The sequence below is a fragment of the Dromiciops gliroides genome, chromosome 1, assembly GCF_019393635.1.
Source record: "Dromiciops gliroides isolate mDroGli1 chromosome 1, mDroGli1.pri, whole genome shotgun sequence".
Classification (NCBI taxonomy): Eukaryota; Metazoa; Chordata; class Mammalia; order Microbiotheria; family Microbiotheriidae; genus Dromiciops; species Dromiciops gliroides.
Window position 1 is genome coordinate 670,904,619 of NC_057861.1, and position 23,020 is coordinate 670,927,638.

The following is a 23,020-nucleotide window of genomic DNA, read 5'->3' on the forward strand; positions in this document are numbered from 1 at the left end:
TCTTGTGTTCAAATTCCACAGCAAACACTTACCTTGAACACACCACTTAACTTTTTTGCATCTCAGTTTCCTTATCGACAAAAAGGTAAGAATAGTACCTTTAGAATCTAGCTCCCAGGGCTGTTGTGAGATTCAAGTGAGATAATACTTGTGAAGTGATTTGCAAACCTCAGAGTGCCACATAAATATCAACTATTCAGCAAGGGGTGGGGGGAGCCACTGAAAGCTCTTGAACAGAGGAGCAACATGATCAGGGATGTGCTTTAGGAAAATTAATATGGCAGGATGTGTAGGAAGGATTGGAGTAAGGAAAAAGAATGGAAAACCTGAGAAGGAGCTATTATTATAAGTAGTTCAAGAAGAAAAGGGTCACAATTGTTCAAGCAAGAAATTAAGATAGGGGAGCTGGAAAGGGAACAACGGGTTTCAGAGATGTTACAGAGCTGACTAGGGAGTGAAAGAGAGAAAGCCAAGGAGCTGAGATTTTGAGCCTGAATCACTAGAAACAAAAATAGCTAATATTTGTACAGCTCTTTAAAGTTTGCAGAGCATTTTATGTAGATTATCTCATTTGATCACCTACGAAGTAAGTGTCCTTATTATCCCCATTTACAGGTAAGGAAAATGAGGCTGTTACCTGACCAAAGTCACACAGTTAATAAGTGTCTGAGGCAGGATTTGAATTGATTCAAAGTCCAGCATTATATCCCCCTCCCGGGGTCCCCCATTCCACCAAGTTGCCCTGTTTTGGGAAGAGGATAAGTTCAGTTTTAGACAATGTTACATCTGAGATGCCCCCTAGGTAGGGGTGTCCTATAGGCTTCTCTATATAGATATAGGCCTAGACTATAGGAGAGAGGTGGGATCTTTGCCAAGGTATTGAATCAATGCAGTATGAATATTGATCAATATGGTATTGATCAATGTGGTGTTGGTCCATGTGATATTTTTTGTTTGTTTGTTTGTCTTTTTGGCAGGACAATGAGGGTTAAGTGACTTGCCCAGGGTCACACAGCAAGTAAGTGTCAGGTGTCTGAGGTCGGATGTGAACTTAGGTACTCCTGAATCCAGGGCTGGTGCTTTATCCACTGCACCAGTTAGCTACCCCCCTCCCCCAGTTCCATTCTTGCAGAGCTACCTGACTTGGAGCTGAGGGGACCCCTTCCAGGATTCAGAAGAATACAATTATAGAGGTCCATCAAGTTCAGCCCTCTTGTTTTACAGATGGGAAAACTGAGGCGCCGAGCGGGGATGTGCCCGAGGGACTGCTGCGAGTTTGTGGCAGAGCCCATATGAGAACTCGGATCTTACCGACCCCGCCCGGCCCGCGGCCCTGTACTCTGCTACAGCCTCAGCTCTGAGGTCCCCCCACAGCCGCCAGAGAGACCAGTCCGGGAACTAGGGGAAGGGTGTACAGCCTTGGCTAGCTGTGCCTGGGGTTGGGCAGGGCTGGGCTGGCTGGGCGGGGCCAAGCTAAGAGGCTTCAGAGCCTAGCGGGAGCGGGGCTCGGGAATGGGATCCAGGAGCACCATGGCTCTGTGAGTAGCACGCACTCCCTCCCCCGCCCCCTTGGGGACCCCCCTTACTCCAACTGCTCCTCTGTTGTGGGATGCTCACGGCCCCCGTTCCCCTTTTACAAGTGAGCATGAGAATTCGTGTGTATGTGTGAGAGAGACAGACAGAGAAAAAGACAGAAAGAGAGAGACAGACAGACAGAGACAGAGAGGCAGAGAGACAAAGAGACACAGAGAGAGAGAGAGAGACAGACAGACAGACAGACAGACAGAGACAGAGAGACAAAGAGACCCAGAGAGAGACAGAGAGAGAGAGAGAGAGACAAAGAGACACAGAGAGACAGAGACAGAGAGAGAGACAAAGAGACAGAGAGAGACTGGCTAAGTGGGTTATCTGTGTCTCTGAGTTAGAAGTAAGCTTAGGTCTCGTCTGTCACTTGGAGTCGTTGTTTGTGTCTCTCGGTATATGTATATTCTTGGGGATTAGCCTGTGTCCCTGCGCCTCTCTGAATTTCTGATGAAGAAGGCAGAGAAGTTGGCCGGAGGGAAGCCGAAAAGAAGGGGAGGGATGTCGGAGAGAAGGGCAGCCCCGAAGTTTCCCCCGACTCACCCACACACATGCACGCACATTGAGTGCAAGGGTCTCCTAGGATCCTTGCCTCTTCTCTAGGAACCTTTCTCTCTAAAGGGCGAGACAGGGACCAGGGCCAGGGATGAAGTAGGAAACTTTTCAAGACTAGTGAGTGGGTGTGCTGTGGGAGACACCGTCGCAGCGCTGGACCTGCTTCAAGATTGGGGGAAGGGCAGGAGAGGCATGGGGGCACAGGCTTTAGAATTAGAAGGGTTTCCTTGGAGATCATCTAACCCAACTTTCTATTTTTTTTTAATGTTTAGTGATTAAAAACAAACCATAGTCTTTCCCCAGGGACTCCCTCATTCCCGCTGTCTCCCTTGCAAGGAAGGAGTTAGGACTGTTAAACAACAAAAATTCAGCACATCAGCCATGTCTGAAAATAAAGGCCTTATTCCTCATCTGTACATACCCCCCCTTTTTTTTACTTAAACGTGGGAAGTGGGCTTCATCATGGGATCATAGACTTAGATTTGGAAGAGACCTTAGAGGCCATCTGGTACACAACCTGGACATTTAAAGACAAGGAAACTGAGGCTAAGAGAGGTTAAATGACTTGCAGAGAGTAACACAGGTAATATGTATCAAAAGAAAGATTTGAACTCATGTATTCTTGGCTCCAAGCCCAGTACTGAATCCAATGCACTCTGTAGATGCCTCAGTTCTCTGAATGCCATAAGTCCCCTGAAGCCATGACTGGTCACTACATTGATCAGAGTTCTGAAGTCTTTCAAAATTGTTTTCCTCCACATTATTATGGTCTTTGTGAAAATTGTTTTCTTGGTTCTGCTTGCTTCTCTCTGCATCAGTTCAAATAATCCTTCCCGTTTGTCATTTCTTATGAGACAATAATACTCAATTACATTAATATACCACAACTGGCTTAGCCATTCCCGTCAATGGACACTAAGGTGGCTCAGTGGATAGAGCACTGGGCTTGGAGTTGGGAGGACTTGAATCCCAATACAGCCTCAGACACTTATTAGCTATGTGACCCTGAACAAGTCAATTAACCTCTGGCTGCCTCGGTTTCCTCAACTGGGGATAATAATAGTAGAATCGTTGTGAGGCTCAAATAAGATGATATTTATAATGCCCTTAGCATAGTGCCTGGCACATAGGAAGTACAAACATTAATTAATGCTTGTTTCCTTCCTTCTTCTCCAGTTCTTTGCTACTATAAAAATGCTGCTATAAATATTGGGTTATATGTGGCATCTGCCTTTCCCTTTGTCTTTGTCCTTATAGTTTATGCTTTGTAGTACTATACCTGGATCAAAGACAGATAGAATTAGTGATTTTTAACATACAATAATATAGAATTTATATAGAATATGTAAGTTAATATATTTATATATTATGTAGTATATGATAATTATACATAATGTATCATTTAATGTATAATTGATGTATAATAAATGATCTTCCTTTCTATCTTTTGTCATCTTTGCCAAGCTGATCCAACTACATTTTAGTGAGGAGGAAAGTGAGGGCCAGTTAGAGGGTGTGACTTGCCCATTGTTCACTGAATGGCAAAGTCAGACCCTCTAGTTTCAGATCCAGCACAAGGCTATCATGCCTGGGTCTGTTCTCCCTTATGCCTCTCCTCTCCCTACCCTCAGAGGCAGAAAGAAAGAGACTCCTGTTGTGACTCAGAGGCAAATGAGACCCTGGATCAAGGACATCTAAGTTCTTTCAGTGGAGAGGCCTATTTGGGGACTCATGAAGCCTTACCCCTCAGCCTCCCAACTGGACAGCTCATGGCTCCAACTCCCCAGGGCCATGGGGTTTGATGCTTCCATCTATTGATGATAATTTACAATTCAAATTTTGAAAAGGTGAAACTTCTAACTCCTCATCCTCTAGCCTCTAAGCCTCTACCCTGATTCTCTTTAATCCTCATAACCCTTAATTCCCTACCTAGGGCCTCCAGAAGACCGGAAGATCTAGAATGCTCTCCTCAGTCCCAGTTTCCATCATTCCCAAAGGGAGAAGCTGGCTGGCATTTGGATAAGCCTCCCAGGAGACACTCATGAATCTCTGTGGGGTGTAGAGAGATCCCTGATGCTCTGGAGGCTCCCAAGTTTGGAAGGAGAGGAAAAGTAAAGCAAGGATATAGGAGGGGGACACATTGAGAGTGGGGTGAAATTAGAGTCTGGGGAAGGCAGGGTGTTGCTCTGGAAAAGGGATGGACAAGGGATGAGGGAGAAGTCAAAGGTTGGAGTTTAGGAAGGATGGAATAGAAAGGGTGGGTAGCATCACTGCCCTCCTTATAACAGATGGAGAGACAGAGAGGACTGTGGGAGACTGATGTTCTGACATGGAGGAAGGAGCTCACTGGACAGAATGAACTGAAAAAAAAATAGTGTGACAGAAGGAATCTCCAAACAAATCAGGGAGTGTCAGAGGTAGGAGGGCCTCCCTCACTAGAAGTTCTCAGGCAGAGGTTGGAATGCTATTTATGTTGGGGGTGGTGGGGTTGGTGAGGCAATTGGGGTTAAGTGACTTGCCCAGGATCACACAGCTAGTGTCAAGTGTCTGAGGCCGGATTTGAACTCAGGTCCTCCTGACTCCAGGGCCAGTGCTCTATCCACTGCACCACCCAGCTGCCCCTGGAATGCTATTTATAAGGCAAGCTATTATAAATCACATTTCTAGAGCACTTTAAGGTTTATAAAGCAGTTCACTCACGAAGACCTTGTGAAGTATATCGGGCGGACATTATTATCTCCATTTTCCAGATGGGGACACTGAGTCTCATGGGGGACGGGTGGAGTGATTTGCTTAGAGTTCAGTTACACAGCTTGAAAGCGGGGACCCTATCCAAGTCAACTCAATCTAACCAACATCTATTAAGAGCCGGCTCTTTGTCAGGCACTGCGGAAAGGCATTGCGCACCGTGTAGGAGTGTGGACACCGTGATCTTCAAGGCTCCGTGCAGGCTCTGAGGTTCTGCGCATCTCAGGTTCTCTCATTCTTGGCTCTCACGCCTTCCCTTTGCCATCTCCCACCCACAGGTCCTGACTGATCAGCCCTTATGACCAACATGAGCTGGAACTTCCTGACGAAGCTGCTGGAGGAGATCCATAACCACTCGACCTTCGTGGGCAAGGTTTGGCTGACGGTGCTGATCGTCTTCCGAATAGTGCTGACCGCAGTGGGCGGGGAGTCCATCTACTCGGACGAGCAGAGCAAATTCACCTGCAACACGCGGCAGCCCGGTTGCGACAACGTCTGCTACGACGCCTTCGCCCCCCTCTCCCATGTTCGCTTCTGGGTCTTCCAGATCATCGTCATCTCCACGCCCTCCGTCATGTACCTCGGCTACGCCATCCACCGGCTGGCCCGAGCCTCCGAGGAGGAGCGGCGCCGGGCCCGGCGCTGGCGGCAGGGCGGCCGCATGTCCCGCAGGCGGCCCCCTAGAAGGAGGCCGCCGCTGCCTCCGCCCCACCCGGGCTGGGCGGACACCCCGAATGGCGGAGAGGAGGAGCCCATGATCGGTGTGGGGGAAGAAGAGGAGGCTGGAGATGGGAGCAGGGAGGACCGGGAGCAGGAAGAAGAGAAGGAGGCCCTGGCAGCAGAGAAGGGCAAGGGGTCCCCGGAGGCCGGGCCTGCCAAACAGAAGCACGACGGAAGGCGCAGGATCCAGGAGGAGGGGCTCATGAAGATCTACGTGCTGCAGCTCTTGGCTCGGACCTCTTTTGAGATCTGCTTCCTGGTGGGGCAGTACCTGCTATATGGCTTTGAGGTACAAGCTTTCTTCCGATGCAGCCGGGATCCCTGCCCTCACACCGTTGACTGCTTCGTGTCTCGGCCCACGGAGAAGACGATCTTCCTCCTGGTGATGTATGTGGTCAGCTGTCTCTGCCTCATTCTTAATATCTGCGAGATGGCCCACCTGGGTCTGGGCAGCCTGCAGGATGCCATGAAGAGCCGCAGGGTGGGGGGCCGGGACCAAGGTTCAGGGGGCTATCCTTCACCCCCGCCCCTGCCTCGGCAATTACCCCATGGCTACCCGTATACTCGCAACATCTCCTGCCCTCCTGAGTACAACCTGGTGGTCAGGGCTGAGAGGGCGACAGCAGCAGGGCAGCTCATGCCAAGTGGACTCCTGGCCCATGAGCAGAACCTGGCCAATGGGGCCCTCCAGGAGCTCCAAGAGCTTCAGGGCCCTAGCTCAGAGGAGAACCCACCACCAGTGGATCTTGCTGCTGCCTTCCGAGGAACCCATCGTGCTGGGACCCAGGACCCTATCAATGGGGTTAGGAGCAATGGATTCCCTGCTTATACAACCCAGGTAGGCTTACCACCTTCAAGGACTGACAGTCCCGCCTCAGCGGGCACAATTGTGGAGCAGAACCATGCTGATGGTGCCCAAGCACGGCAAGGAGCCAAAGCCAAATCCAACTCAGAGAAAGACAGCAGCGTTAGCAGTAAAGATGGCAAGACATCTGTGTGGATATGAAGACCTTTAGATGGGGGGAAGGGGGCAGCCAAGAGCCAACCTCCATACAACCCCCAACCTTCAGCCCTTCCCCCCAAAGTGTCCCTGGAGTCACCTTAAATTTAACCCCGAGGTGGGACTTGGTTTTATAACTTTTACCAGGAGAACATCAGCACCAAACTTAGAAGAAAGGAGGAAATGTGGGGCTGTGGAAAGAGAATTGGTTTTGGAGTCAGGAGATTTGGGTTTGAATACTGGTTATCCTACTTACTAGCTGTGTGACTGGGCAAATCATTTCCCTTGTCTGAGCCTCAGTTTCCTTCTCTTTAAAACGAGGGAGCAGGACTAGCTGTAACCTTCTGTGACTCTGTGATTTAAGCCACATGAGTGGAAATTCAATCTGCCTTCCCCTCTTTGGGCTTTGAGGGTGTGGGAAAGCTGGGGAGTAACAAAAATCGAGGCTCTGAGGTGAGGCAATGGAGTTCAAATGGAAGGCTCAGTTGACCCCATTATCATCACTATCCTTTTAGAAGATGTAACACTTTTTCTAAAGATAGCAACAGAAGCCCTTTAACAGGTAGTGTGGTCTAGTAAAAGGATACTTGACCCCACCCCTCCACCCCTCATCCAATGGAAAGAAGGGCTAGCCTCTGAGCTGGGTCTAACCTTCTCTAATTCTACATGTCAACAGTGCTCTGGGGGAGAGGAAGAGGAAAAGATTCTAGGTGTTAGAATTAACTGGGAATGACTTTTGGCCAGATCTGTAAAACCGTTAATGAGGGAACCTGAGTTTGGGAATGGAAAATATGCTTCTGAGACACCCTGGTGCAGTGAAAAGCACACTAACTTTAGTGGCAGGAGTCTGGGTTTAGATTCCAGCTCGGCCACAGAGGCTATCTAAAATCCTTTCTGGCTCAACATTACAGGGTCCTGTGTTTTTGGGGGGGGGGATGGGGAAAGAATTATTTAGTGACTTTGGGATTCAGTGACCGCGCAGTCACCTTCTGATTTTCCTTATGGCAAGAGCTGGGGTAGAAGGAAGATCATCCCCAGAACCAGCAGGATACCCCAGGGTGTTCTCTCTTTGTCCTTGGTTCTGTTATTTGACATGTGGTCAGGGAAGGCAGACATATTTGAATCTTTACCTGAGCCAGATAACCAAAAAGATAAAGAATCCCTTCCCTTTCCCTTTCTCCTTTCCTCTTTCCATCTGAAAAGAACCATAGACCATATCCCAAAGATTTATGTGGTGGGGATTATCTACTTTAGGACTCCCGGTGCCATCCTTCCATTGGGCAGCTAATTGATAATTGACCTTATCTATTCACCAAGTGTGTTTGTACAGCCTATCTGCGGTCCCATTAATTGTGCAAAGGTAATTCCTGCCCTGACTAGCATGTGTTAGAAATCTGTCTAAGCATGGGAAGCCCTGGGGAAGGAATTACAAAGGTTCCCCATCTGGGAAGAGGTAGTTCTTTCCCTATCCTCATCCCTGTTTCCTTTCAAAGCACCAAGACACCTCAAGTGCCATCACTCTTTGGGGAGAGCAAGATTCACTGTGGCCTCCCAACTCTCATCCCTACTGTGGTCCAGGGAACAAGAGTTGGTGAGTATGCTAAGGACCCACCAGACACCATCCTTGTTCTCTCTCTTGCTTCCTCTGAGACCCCAGCAGGAGTCAGGATCCGGGCTAGGGGAGAGAGGGAGGAGACAGTTATGTCAAAGAGAAAGAAATTAAAATGGTGATGGGATGATGGCTTCTAGAAGCCCTCAGGAACTAAGAAATTTCAGCAGTAACTCCAACAGGTCTCTTTTGTTTTCAAAGCCCATGTGGCTTCTACATAAAGCCAAAGTAATGTTCAGAGTAACCTCTCCCCAGGGCTGTCCCTATAAATAGAAGAGAGGGGGTTGCCCGTACAGTGCAATTTGAAGGGCACTCCCTCTGACTATCTGTCACAGTGCCTGAAATTCCACCATTATCACTTTATTCCTTTGAGGATTAAAGGCTCCCTAGTTTTCCAGAAACCACTGTTGAAATACAAGTACCTCTGGACAGCAAGATACTTCATACATGTAAGTTACACATTACTTACTGGCTAATACTGGTGGGGATTAGTTGACGACTAGTTAAGAACAAGGCCTTATGTGAGTATGGGGGTAAGACATGGAATGACATTTTCAAAGGATGGAGGAAGGTGAGGAAACAGAAAGTAGAAGGAGCCAAGGAGCAGGGAAAGAAATGAGTGGTTGGCCTGGGCTCCCCTGAACCTGGGTTCAAGTTAGTAACAGCATCAGAGCTAGAGGGGACCTTAGAGATCAACCATTTTACTAAGGAAGAAACTGAGGCCCAAAGAGGGAAGTGACTTGCCCTAGAATCTAGATCTCCCACCCTAGGTTTCACAGCCTGATTTCTCAGCTGCCAGGCCAATATCTTCCAGGTTCAGGGGACTTCCCAGGTCATTCAGACTCTCAGAAAACTAGGTTTGGGGAGTGAAGGGATGAAGTGGAGTTTCAGGCCCTGTTCAAGGCCCTGGTTAATTCATTGTGGACAGCTTTGACTTCTCTCCCCCCCTCCCTCCGCCACCCCGAACTCCCTTGGCTTTCCATCCCCTTGAGAAATACTTGAAGTCTCCATGAGCATCAGGGCCAGCCCACACGCTAGCCACCGAGTTCTGTTTCTGCTCCTGAACTAACTGACCTTTGCATCTGGGACTGCCAGCATAGGGCTGAGAACCCTGAGTCTTGGGGTATGGGAATCAGGGGCAGGGAACCCGGGGGCCCCTCCCTTTGGTCCTTTCTCCCCATGCCATCACCCAGTCAGCCCCACTTTACCATGGAAGGTGCAGGTTCAAATACTAATAGAAATAAATAAATAAATAAAATACAACTTGACTTTTGTTTACAACCTCCTGTGTGTGCCTATCAAGTATTTATTTTTTGTCAATCATCAATAAAACTTCACTTATCTCCTATTTGCCTAGAGCTAGACTAGACTTTATTGTTCAAGACCTTGACAGGAAAAGAAGATACAACAACTGTCCTTTAATGTTCATAGTCTAGTGGAGAAAGCAACTCACAGTCATGAAACATAACAAAACAAGATGGAATGTAGCCAAGTAGTACTAAATTGTGTGGTTCACTTGCTCACTCATTTAGTCATTCATTCATTCCCTGTCATTCAATCATTCTCATTCATTCATCATTATCAGAGTTCACTGTCTTTGTAGTGGAAAAGGTACAAAGATATCTAATCCTTATTAAAGAACTCATAGGTTCTTGCCCACATAGAGCTCATTAAGTAAGTGGGTGTGACAAAAAGTTAGTTATCTGTAAAAAAGAAAATCATACACAAAAAACTTTTATAAAGATTTTATGATGAATATTGAAAAACTGGAAATAATCAACATATCCATTGACTGGGGAATGGCTTAATGAATTTTGGCAGAATAAGGCAATGGAATATTTTTATAGCATAAAAAATAGAAGATGAACAATATGATCTTTAAGATCTCTTCTAACTCTGAAATTCCATGACTAAAACATAAACCATGTGAAATCATATGTAAAGCGATGTATAGGAAAGACAGTGGAATTTGAACAACATACACTTTGACCATAAACATCTCAAAAGTCATAACAGCAATAAAGTGTTCTAAATTCATTCATGGTGGACAAGGTATTGATGGGGAAATGAGAGTGGAGGATCATCTCCCCATAAACTTCCTTATTAATCTAACTCTCCTGAAATTGAAAAGTCACCCTAGAAACTGCTCTCCAGTCATCTCACTCACTGAACAATGTTCCAGATCAATTTTCTTCAGTAACTGTGTGATCTTAATTGTTGAGATCCTTCCTACTTTGACAAAGATTGGTTTAAAGGAACCAATTGGTGGAAGGTATTTAGCTTGGAAAATAAACGACATAATTGTTTTCAAATTCTTGAAGGGATGTGATATGGAAGAGGCATTACACTCTCCCCTCCACCGTTAGATTGTAAGCTCCTTGAGGGCAGGTACTGTCTTTTGCCTTTTTTTGTATCCCTAGCACTTAGCAACAGTGCCTGGCACATAGTGTGTACCTAATAAAATCTATTGATTGATTGCTCTATTTGGCATTGGAGGCATTGTGCTAGGCCCTAGGAGGAGTGTGTGTGTGTGTGGGGGGCGGGACAAATACAGAAGCAAGACAGTCTCTCCTCTCAAGAAGCCATCACCCTCTTATGGAAAAGAAGTCACAGCCAATGTGAGAATTTCTCTTGGACTATGCATATTTGTTACAAGGACCTTAGTTTTCTTTTTTTCTTTCTCAAAGAGTTGGGGTGATGGTAGGGAGAAAATATTTGTTAATTATTAATTGAAAAATAAAGAATAAAAAGAAATACATAGAATAAAAAGAAAAAAGAAACACAACCAATAAAGGAACCAAAGCAAATAAATTCTTTTGGGTTATTTTTCCTTTCATCAAACTTTGATCTCCACTAAAGTCTTCCTTTGGTGCCTCCTTGTGGTGTGGAGGTGGCTCTGGATTCTTAAAGGCTGTATTAATTAAGTACAAGCTTTGACTGGTCCCATCAAGCTGGGAAGCCTCTAACAGAATCCTGACAGTAGACTGGTGGATAGGGGTAGGGCTGTGGTCTGTGGTTCATGGTCCTGAGATCAGCCTGGCTAAGTCAAGAAAGGTTTGGCCAGCTGGAGATTTAAAAAAACACAATATATGAAGATGGTTTCCTAAGGAATTGCAACCTATGACTCAAAGTATCAAAATCAAGATCATTCAAACTGTAGGGGTTTTATTTGGGATTTCAATCCTTGTTCATTATATGTACATTTGTGTCTTTTCAGAGTATTATTAAGTTTCCAATTTTAAAAAATACTTTAAAAAAGAAAAGAAACATTCCAGGCAGAAATGGACTTCCCATCTCCCCCCACTCCAACCTCCCTATCTTCTAGCTCTATTCAGTTATGTCCTCCATTGGGACAATGGGCCATTAAGGTACCAGAGCTCAATAGAGGTCAGGAAAGTTTATCCTCTCTAGGGGAACACTGGCACAGCCTGGCAGACCTGAACTAGCTCCTTCTTCCTCCTCCTCTGGACAAAATACAGAGGAAGAAAAGATCAAAACAGGAGAAGACTCATTTCCTTCTAAATATTTGCACCCTTCCATGGCCACAGACTGAATTTTAACCCTGGTCATAAACTGATCCCTAAAATCAACTTGCTGGGGTACCAACACCTTCAGGAGTGAGTGTGCATGGGTCTGTGGGATAGCCCTGTCAGTAGCAACTTTTCAAGTGATTTCAACACCTCTGTTCTTTTACCAGTCAGGGCCAAGGTTCACCTATCCAGGCCCAGAATCCTAATAGGTAGTTTTCTAGAGGTTCTAGGAGGGTTGGGGGTGGAGAATTTAGGTCTTATCTAATCCTAACCCACTATTTCTCAGCATGAACCTATCACCAATGCCAACCACAACTGAAATTCCTAGTTCCAATCCAGACCTTAGCCTAACACCAATCTTAACCCTAATCCAAACTCCAGGGCCATCTTTAATCCTAAACCAATTTAGGGTCTTGTGCAAAAAAATGTTTATTAATATATGTATGTCTCAGCTTTGCTACTAAGTTCTATAATTGGAATCAGGAGTAACCACTTCTTCTTCTTCTTCTTCTTCTTCTTCTTCTTCTTCTTCTTCTTCTTCTCCTTCTTCTTTTTTGGGTGGGGCAATGAGGGTTAAGTGACTTGCCCAAGGTCACACAGCTAGTAATGTCAAGTATCTGAGGCCAGATTTGAACTCAGGTCCTCCTGAATGCAGGGCCAGTGATTTATCTACTGTGCCACCTAGCTGCCCCTCAAATCCCACTTCTGACACCTATTATTTACATGACAATGGGCACACAGACCAAGACCTATCTATCCATGCAGGGAAGACCAAATGGATAAAGAATGCCTCTTGCCCATGTCACCTTCTCTTTGACTTCCCTCTTGGTCTAGCTCCACTGACTGAATGGAGTGACCTTCAGGAAAGGCCTCCAGCACGTCGGGTAGAACCTCTGTGGTGAATTTGGGGGAAGACATTAACAAGAGTCACATAGGATAGTTAGGCATGGATAATTGCAATCTGCATGGTTGGGAATCCACAAGAACATGGATCCACTTGAGTGTTTGAAGTTATGGGTGAGTGATTTCACCTCTTTGAACCTCAGCTCTATAAAATGGGGATAATACTATCTGTAGCATAACCCGATTATGTTGTTGTGATGGTTAAATGAGACAATGTACACAGACACCTTTGCCAAACTTACAGTACCATCCACACAACAGCTACTGTTAGTATTACCTGTGCAACTTTGGCAAAGCTGCTTGGCCTATCTAAGCCATAATTCCTTCATGATTAAATGAAGAAATATGATTCCTCTAGTCCCTTTGAGCTCTAAATCCTATGACCCTAAAGCAGATAACAAATGTAAGCAACCAAGGAGAAGAAATGTTTATCCAGATGCAGTCACCAGTACAGGGAGGGAAAGTGAATAAAGTCTGAGTTCAACAGAGCTCATAGCCCAAGAAAATGAGCAGGTCCTCAAGATCCCAGGAAGCTTAGGGCCTGGAATAGGGAAGGTGCAGTCACTGGTGAAAGCTTTAGGTGAATCCCTGACTCTCATAGCAAAGGATCCCTAGATGAGTTTTCAGCAGAACTGGTACCTAGGAAAGTGAAGATGGTTTTACTGAGGCCAAAAGTCCAGGGCATTACCCTTTGTAGATACCTTTCCCACCATGCCCTCCATGCCTTGATCCATTCTCACTCTGGGAGCAACTTCTGTTGTTTTTCAAGATCTTTAGCAGTCTGGGACTGTACCTCTGTCCTGCCTCACTGCAGAGAGGTGAGGGATGCAGCAACCTGAGACCAAAGGCCCAGTTAGGAAGGAGATTTCAGCTCCTTTAGGAAGTGGGAAGGCTGGGGAGGGGAATCGAGGAATGTTATAGAAAGAAAGACATGGCCTGGCTCTTGTCTAGTTTGAATCCCCTAATAACCCAGAAGAACACAGACCTGGGGTCTGGGGAGAGGCTGCTGCTTTCAAATTTCTTTTCCAAGTTAGGAAATCTCACACCTGTCCCAGGATGATTAAGGCCAGGGGAGAGGGAAAGGCAGGAGGTGAAAGGTGGAGAGTTGGATATTAGAGCACAATCAGAAGGGAGTGAGACATTCATTGTAATTCATTTCCATCCACTGAGCCAATTTTCCTTGTGCTCATAGGAGAAATATTTCATAGACTGCTGCCATGGTGTGTGTGGGGAGGGGGGTAATGGAGACACCCCCAGAGTGGAGGGAGTTTTCCTCTCCTTTGGGCTCCAGGATTGGGCTGAGGGGGTGGGACTGGTGACTAAGAGGAGAAAAACAGGAAAAAAAGGCCCCATGGTAGCAGCTCCAGGAAAACCCTAGTCAGCCTTACAGAGACCTGTGTCCCCTCCAACGGCTGGGTTTCCATCCCTCCTCCTCAGTTGTCCCCCAGCCCAGATTTCAAAAGCAAACACAGGAGGAGGAGGAGATGACAATAGGGGGTTGAAAATAAGTCATTTGGGTGGCCAGTTTTATGCTGCAGATTGGGCTCCAAACCAAAAGCTCAGTGAACAGTGACTTGAAAGTTGGCAAAGGGCTGGAAATCGTTGGATTTGAAAACTCAAACCCTATAGACAAAATGAAGACATAGGGGCTGGAGTATGGTACAGGTAGGTAGATTGGGGAATGGCTAAATGACTGGAACCCGAGAGTGTCAGTGAGTGGATTGAAGTGGTTCTGGATGTCAGTCTCTACTAGAGGCCCCCATGGTTGAGTCTGTACTCACCAACATCCTTATCAATGACCTGAAAGCATAGATGGCAAAGGACACGATGCCCCTCCCAGGTTAAACTCATCACCTCTAATCTCATCACCATGTTGGTAATTCCAGCCTTGACTGTTGATGCCACCTGCTTCAGCCTTCTCTCCATTCCAGTTGGAGGGATGGAGGATGGGCCACCAAACTCCATCTAGTGCCTTCCTTTATGGAAGGCAGAAATCAAACTCTCAGCTCACCATCTGCTGCTCTGCCTGTAGCCCCTGGTGTCTCATCCTCACCTTTCTTGCTTCTTTTTGTGTGTTGTCTCCCTCTTTAGATTATAAACTTATCGAGGGGTTTTTCTTTTTATTAATTGTATCCCCAGAACTTAGCACAATGCCTAGCACATAGCAGGCACTTAATATTGTTGTTTGTCCTTGTCAAAGAGGATCATGACATTGGGAGGTGATATGGCTTCTACTGAATTGTATTTAAGTGAGGCAGGTCTGTGCAGAGTCACCAACCTCACTCTCTCCTCCAGAACCATTTGGGTCCAATGGCATATGTCAGGATGACTGGAGATGGCCCTGGATTGAGATTAAGTGACTTGCCCAAGGTCACACAGTTAGTAAGCGTCTGAAGTGATATTTGAACTCAATTCCTCCCAACTTCAGGATCAGTGCTGTATCTACTGCACCACCTAACTGCCTCATGGCACTTAATAAATATTTATTGGATTAGACTGGCCAGATGGCATGCTTATTGAACTGATGAACTGCACAGAATCACAGAAAGAATTCCAGAGGCCACCTAGTCAAACTTGTGCCTAAATAGGAATCCCTTCTACATTAATTTTTGCTTGCAAACCTTTAATGAGATTGTTTATCATCATTACCATTATCATGATGAGGATAAACTTACTATTTCCTGAGGCAACTCATTCAAATTTTTGATCACTCTAAATATCTATTATATAATCTCTTATATCAAGCCTATATTTGCTTTTTTTTGGCGGGGCAATGGGGGTTAAGTGACTTACCCAGGGTCACACAGCTAGTAAGTGTCGTGTCCGAGGCTGGATTTGAACTCAGGTACTCCTGAATCCAGGGCCGGTGCTTTATCCACTGTGCTATCTAGCCGCCCCCTATATTTGCTTTTAAGAAAATTTACTTCAACCCATTGCCCTAGTTCTTCTCTCTAGGCCTGAATAGAACATATCTAATACTTCTTCTGCATGAATACTCATAGAGAGATTGAAAGGATAGTTAACATATTGGGTGACGAAATAAGGATCCAAAAATATTAGGCTGTTGTTCGGTTGTTTCAGTTGAGTCTGACTCTTTGTGACCTCGTTTAGGGTTTTCTTGGCAAAGATACTGGAGTGGTTTGTCATTTCATTCTCCAGTTCATTTTACAGATGGGGAAACCGAGGCAAACAGAGTGAAGTGACTTGCCCAGGGTCACACAACTAGTAAGTGTTGGAGGCTGGATTTGAACTTAGGAAGATGAGTCTTCCAGACTCTCAGTCCAGAGGTCTATCCATTGTGCCACCTAGCTGCTCCCCTTTCACAAGATAGTTCCAAAAATATATCAAACAGCTAAGATGAGTAGCTCAATCCAATGAAATGAAATTTAATAAAGAAAAATGGAAATTTCTACAAGTAAGTTAAAAACATTAATTGTACAGATATAGGTATATGGTAGTTATAGGGGTGTGTGTGGCATAGACATGTCAAGACATGGGTCCATGTGACAAAGATATGGGTCTTTAGGGGTCAATAGAGGGACATGGCAGCCAAAAAAAGCTAGTATGATTTTAGGTTACATTTATAGAAGCATACCATGCAGAGAAAGAGAGGCGATAGTCTCCCTGTCTTCTGCCCTGGTTGGACCACATCTAGAGTGTGTTCAGTCATGGGTGTTATATTCTTGGATGTTTGACAGGTAGGAGCAGATCTAGAGGACAGTCATCAGGATATTTAGAGGACTGGAGGCCCATGTTATATTGTTGTTATTTGTCCTTCGTTTCTTGAAGAGGACTAATGACATCACAGTGGTGATATGTTGACCTGTGCATGAACTAAATTTAAAAGGATCATTTGGGGGCAGCTAGGTGGCTCAGTAGATAAAGCACCAGCTCTAGATTCAGGAGGACCTGAGTTCAAATCCGACCTCAGACACTTGACACTTACTAGTTGTGTGACCTTGGGCAAGTCATTTAACTCTCATTGTCCTGCAAAAAAACAAAAAAGAGGATCATTTGAAGGAATGAGGAATGTTTATCTTGGAGGTGAGAAGACTTGCTCTTCACAATTTATTGTCTCCAAGTACTGAAGGGCTGTTCTGTGGAAGAGTTTAGATGCTCTCTCTCCCAATCATATTAATCCAGGGTAATGAGGGGAAATCTTAGGAAGGGGAAATTTCATAGAATGATATACTTAGAAATGGAAGTAACCTTATCAATCATCTAGTCTAACTGCCTTATTTTACATATAAAGAAACTGAGGCCCCAAAGGTTGAGCAACATGTTGGTTTCATGTCAATATAAACAAAGTCATCTTATCAGTCAGCTGTTCAGAGGAGCAATGAGCTTCCCCACTCATTAGCTGGGGAGCTTCCCATCATCAGAGGTCTCCTTCAGAGGCTGGGTTCAATCTCTTGTAAAAAGGTGTGTGTGGGGGGGGGGGAGGGGAGTATTCCACACTCCGTGTCACCAAGCCCTCTCCTAACTGGTCTCACCACTTCTAGGTTATCCCATCTCTCTGCCATCCTCTAACTGGGCACCAAAATGATCTTCCTACTCTACAAGTCTGATTATGTGACTCCCTTCCTCAAAAACCTTCAGTGGCTCCTGATTCCGTATATGATGACAGAGAAGGAGTACCTCCCTCCTTTCAGTGGAGGGGGTGGGGAATTATAGTGCACATAATATTGCTTCATTGGTTGGTTTTGTATAATTTTTGTTGTCATTGTTTCAAGGGCTCATTTGGGTTGTTTGGGGAGAGGTATATCTGGAAATGACGATTATGCTATAAAAACAAAAGGAATCAATAAAATATATTTTTTAAAAAAGAAAATACAAAGTCCTTAGCCCAGCATTGAAGGCCCCCTACAATCTATCTCTCACCATCTTTCCAACTTCATTTCAGACTATCCTATGTTTCAGACAAACTGGACTACGTGACATCTCTTCATTTGCCTCCATGCATTTCCCTAAGTAGCCTCCATGTTAGAAATATATTCCCTTTTCGACTTTGCAACACACCCAATCCCGAGTGTCCCCTTCTTCTGGAAGCTTTCTCTGATCCTCTCTTCCAATTACCTGGCATATCTTTATTTCCTGGAGGAAATAGGCTGCTTTGGTTTTGTCTCTAGAACAGAGCTCAGTGCAGGAAGGTTTGTCAAACTGAATTAGATCAATATTGGGAGAAGGGATGCTTTTCTTAAATGTGGCTTGGATCTGATGCTTTAGGATTCTAGGATTCCAATTCATATGAATTCACCCAAATTCCTTGGGTCCTTAGTGACTCTTTTACCCAGTGCTGTGGAATACAAGAGAAGAAAACAGGCCCAACCTCTGGGCATTTCCAGCCAAGTTGTGGAAGCAGAGCTGCTTTGGAAACAGAATCTTCCCATAAAGTGAGTAATCTGTCATTAATCTCCCTCCCCTTCCCCCTTCAACACCTGGGTTCTGTTCATACAATTTTCATTTAATATCCTGTCTTGTGTCGTTCTCATGTTATTCCAAATGTGCCATCCCCCCAAATAGGCTGGACCTGCTTTGGAGACAGATACTGGGTGTCCTTGCTCTCATGTAGTGTATTCAGGCCATGGAGGGACAAGGGCACAGTTGTGGTACTACAGGCAACAGGCCTGGAGGTAAATTTCAGTATTGCTACTCACCCCCTGAGTGACCTTGGGAAAGTTATTTCTCCTTTCTGGGCCTCAATTGACTCTTCTGCAAAATGGAGGGGTTGGAAGTTGACCCCTAAGGTTTCTTCCCACTCCAGACCCTATGATCTACCAGGCATTCAGTCCTAGACTAGTGTAATCCTCTTGCCAAGGGCACAGAGACCCCAAAGGTAGAAAGTTTTTAGGAGTTATCTCACTTGACCTCAAAACCCTAATTCTACAGAAATAGAGGAGAAAATTTTCCACTGAATAGCACATGATTACCTCTTTCAAGCATATTGGCTACAATCAATTAATCAATGAGCATTTGTTAATTTCTTACTTTGTGCTAGGCACTGTGCTATACATTGGACATAATAAAAAACTGAAAATAGTGCCTGCTCTCAGGGGGCTTATATTCTAGTGAGGAGTTTACATATCAGAGGAAGGTTTTATGAAAATAAATTTTTTAAAAAACCTGTACATTCTGCAATAAATAACTTACCTAAATTCTCAAAGATCATAGGATCTTGGGTTTAAAGGTGGAAGAAATTTCTTAGAGGCCACCAGATCCACACCTCTCATTTTACAGATGAGGAAACTGAGGCAAAAGAGAGGTTAATGCCTGAGGTGGGATTTGAACCTCCCTGCGAGTCCAGTTCCCTATCCAACACACCATGCTCTAATGAACATTTCTCAATGTCTGTTAGAGTCCCAGTGCAAAAATTCACAGGCATTAGACCTGGAAGAAACCTTAGAAATCACCTGGTTCATCTCCTTCATTTTACAAAAGAGGAAACTGAAGCCCAGTGAGGAGAGATGCCTTGCCTAAGGCATCACAGCAGGGGAAATAGCAGAGCCAGGGTTGGACCCAGACCTTCTCATTCTAGATCCATAGAGTGGCCCTGCCTGGCTGCTTGTGCTTCTGGATTAAATGATATCCCTTCTCCTACCCAGCCCTTTGCTGGGGGGCAGTCAAGTGGAAGAAGCCCCTTGGGGGAGTCAGAGCCCAGTCTTAATGCCTCCATAGCTGTATGGGCAAGTTCCTTCCTTCTCTGGGTCCCAGTTTCCTGCATAAAATGATAATAATATGTTTGCTCCCTACCACACAAGGTTGTTATGCAGAAAGAGCTTTGAACATCTGTAGAAGTGCAAGCTGTGATTATTTTTATAGGGGGAGTATCTTTGTGTTACTTTTACAGAGAGACTCACCCACTTCCTCCACAGGATTGTAGATTTATAGCTGGGAGAGACCTCCTGTTGTACACCCCTTCATTTTATAGATGAGCAAGGAGGAAAGTGAGGACAAGGGAGCTAGAATGAGCAACACTCGATCACACAGGCATTAGTAGGGGGGCCAGGATTGGAACCCAAGCCCTCCAGCTCCAGATGGAAGGCTCCTTCCTATGGCTGCTCATTCAGCCCAGAACATACATATATACATTCACATGCATAATATGCACATAAATGCATGTGTATAGATACATAGGGATATACACATGCATGTATATAATGTTCAGTTATTTTTCAGTCATGTCTGACTCTTAGTGACCCCATTTGGGGTTTTCTTGGCAAAGATACTGGAGTGGCTTGCCATTTCCTTCTCCAGCTCATGTTACAGGTGAGGAAACTGAGGCAAACAGGATTAAGTGACTTGCCCTGGATCACAATCCAGTAAGTATGTGAGTCCAGGTTTAAACTCAGGAAGATAAATATTCTTGACTCCAGGCCTGGCATTCTATCCTCTGTGCCCCCCAAATGCCCATATATTATACATATATATCTATATAGACACATATACACACATATAAATACATACACACATTATATATATGTATTTGGATATATTTGTATGTGTATATAAGTATATGCTGATGTCTATACACATCTACACAGGTATCTATACACCAGTATATACATGTGTATGTATACATACACATCTATCCACAGAGATGTATATATGTATATGTATATACACATCTACATATGCACACACCTATATGTACACATGTACATATGTACATGTATTTATACATGCATATATAGGTACACGTATATATGCATATACATATATATGCACATAACTATATGTATACATGCACATTGTGGATCTATTTATACACTTGTATATAAATACATGTAGATACATCTACACATGTATACATGCATATACATATATACATGCATATATGTATGGGTTTGTGTATATATGTATGTATGTGCATGTGCGTGTAGGGGTGTGTTCCTCCCTGGAGTTCCAGCTCTCATTTCTCCCCTCCGCTGTCTGCCTTTGCCCTGTGGCTACCTGGGAAAGGCGATGTCACAGACTGAGCTCACTCAAGACATTCTCATGGCATAACCAAGGACAAGTCACACTTGGTCACAAGCCCTCTGGGCTTCAGCTTCCTCTCCTGTAGAATGGGGATAATGCTCTTTGAGCTGCCTATCTCCTAGCACTGTTGTGATGAACTTGCTTCCCAAACCTCAAGCTGCTTGGTGGGTGTAAAGGAGTAAGATGGTCTAATGGACACACAGGGGAGAGAGCCCCCTGAGCCTGCCAGCCAGCCAGATCTTAAGACAGGTCTATGTTCTGTAAACCCCGAGTAGTCATCCTGCAAGGCACAGCTCAGGCGCCACCTGCCATATGAAGCTTTTCCTGACATCCTGTTATTAGCACTTTCACTCTCCTGAAATCACCTTGCATCGTGCATTTACTTACTTGTGAACATGCTATATGCTCTCTCCCAGTAGATTATAAGCTACTTGAGAGCAGGGACCTTTTGTGGGGGTGGGTAGCCTTAGTTGATAGTACAGTGGCTTGCACACAGTAGGTGCCTTAAAATGTTTACCAAATTGAATAATAATAGCTAACATTTAGATAGTGCTTGACTACATGGATAACTAGGCACTTAGGCGGCCCAGTGGATAGAGTACCAGGCCTAGAGTCAGGAAGACTGATCTTCCTGAGTTCAAATCCAGCCTCCAACACTTACTAGCTGTGTGACCCTGGGCAAGTCACTTCACCCTTGTTTGCCTCAGTTTCCCCATCTGTAAAATGAACTGGAGAAGGAAATGACAAACCACTCCAGTATCTTTGCCAAGAAAACCCCAAATGGGGTCACTAAGAGTCGGACATGACTGAAAAATAACTGAACAACAGCAAAAGTATAGTGCCTATTATATGACAGGTACTTTGCTAAGTGCTTTGCAAATATCATCTCATTAGATCAACACAACAACCCTGGTAGGTAAGTGCTATTATTATTCCTATTTCACAGTTGAGGAAACTGAGGCATGCCATGGTTAAACGACTTGCCCAGAGTCACACAGTTAGTAAGTGTCTGGGGCTAGATTTAAAATCAGGTCTTCCTGATTCCAAGCCCACCACTATACCCACTGTAGCACCTCGCTGCCTCAATCATGTCCCAGCCCAGCCCAACTGTCTTTCCAAGACCTACTCACAAAAAGGTAAGGTTTTTTTCTCCAAAGGACCAGCTTGATTCAGAAAATTGAATTAGTCCTTTGGACATCTGTTTGTTGTTGTTCAGTCATTTCAGTCATATCAGACTCTTTTATGACCCCTTTGAAGTAGTTTGCCATTCCTCTACCTCATTTCACAGATGAGGAAACTGAGGCAAACAGGGTGAAGTGACTTGTCCAGGGTCACACAGCTGCTAAGTGTCTGAAGCCAAATTTGAATGCAGGTCTTCCTGATTCCAGGCCCAGCACTCTATACACTATGGTGCCACCATTCATATTTAGGCCCCTCTGCTTGGCGCAGGGGCATATAAAGATGCCGCTCTTCTTTTAAGGTTCTTCCAATCTAGTAAGAGCAATGCCACATGCTCATAAATAAACATGATACAAGGTAGAATGTTGTAGGAGGAGTCCAAAGTGTTCTGGGAAAATTGGAAGAAGAGGGTAATCAATAATTTTTGGCCATGGTGGAGTTCAGTGACCTGTCCAAGCTAACTGCTAAAAAGGCTCAGAGCTAGGCTGGGCCCTATTGCCTTCCACTTAGGGGCCATACTTATATTCTCTACCTTTACCCCTACCCCCCCAAACTCTCATAGATTGTAATCTTTTTTGGGGGGGGGCGGGGCAATGGGGGTTAAGTGGCTTGCCCAGGGTCCCACAGCTAGTAAGTGTCAAGTGTCTGAGGCTGGATTTGAACTCAGGTCCTTCTGAATCCAGGGCCAGTGCTTTATCCACTGCACCACCTAGCTGCCCCATAGATTGTAATCTTGATGCAGTTCAGTGTAGGAGAAAGAACACTGGGCTGGAAACCAACTCCAGGCTTAGCTGTGTTCTTCAGCAAGTAACTTCACTACTTGACTTTGGTTTCCTATTCCTAAATATCTCTAAGGTCTCTTCCAGCTCAAGTATTCTGTGATTCTGCTTTTAAATGGCCTGATTGTCGCAGAAGAAGGGCTGGGTCCTGTCATCTTTGTGTGCCCAGTGTCTCACTCGGGGCTTGGCACATAGTTAAGTACCTAATGTTTGTTGAGCATGAGTTAATCAACAAATAACTCTCCTCCTTCCCTCCTTTCTTGTCCTTTGGTTTTTCTTAACTGTTTTTCTTTTTGACAAAGCTGTTGGGGCAAAAGAAGAAGACACCCTTACTTGATTCTTCTTCATTTCCACACATGGTAGGCATTTTATAAAAAGTTGTTGAATGAGTGAAATACAACATTTTCCTGCTATATCATACTAGGAGAAGAGCCAGGGC

The 23,020-nt window shown here is 45.0% G+C and overlaps 1 protein-coding gene across 1 annotated transcript in view; it reads left to right on the forward strand.

Moving 5' to 3' along the window:
• GJC2 (gap junction protein gamma 2) overlaps positions 1-10,962 on the forward strand; it is a 46,773-nt gene extending 35,811 nt beyond the window's left edge. The window contains exon 2 of the mRNA XM_043979143.1: positions 5,163-10,962. Coding sequence (XP_043835078.1) covers positions 5,183-6,610 — 1,428 coding nt within the window. The 5' untranslated portion in view covers positions 5,163-5,182 and the 3' untranslated portion in view covers positions 6,611-10,962. The remainder of the gene's footprint in view (positions 1-5,162) is intronic.
• The last annotated feature ends 12,058 nt before the right edge of the window (positions 10,963-23,020 follow it).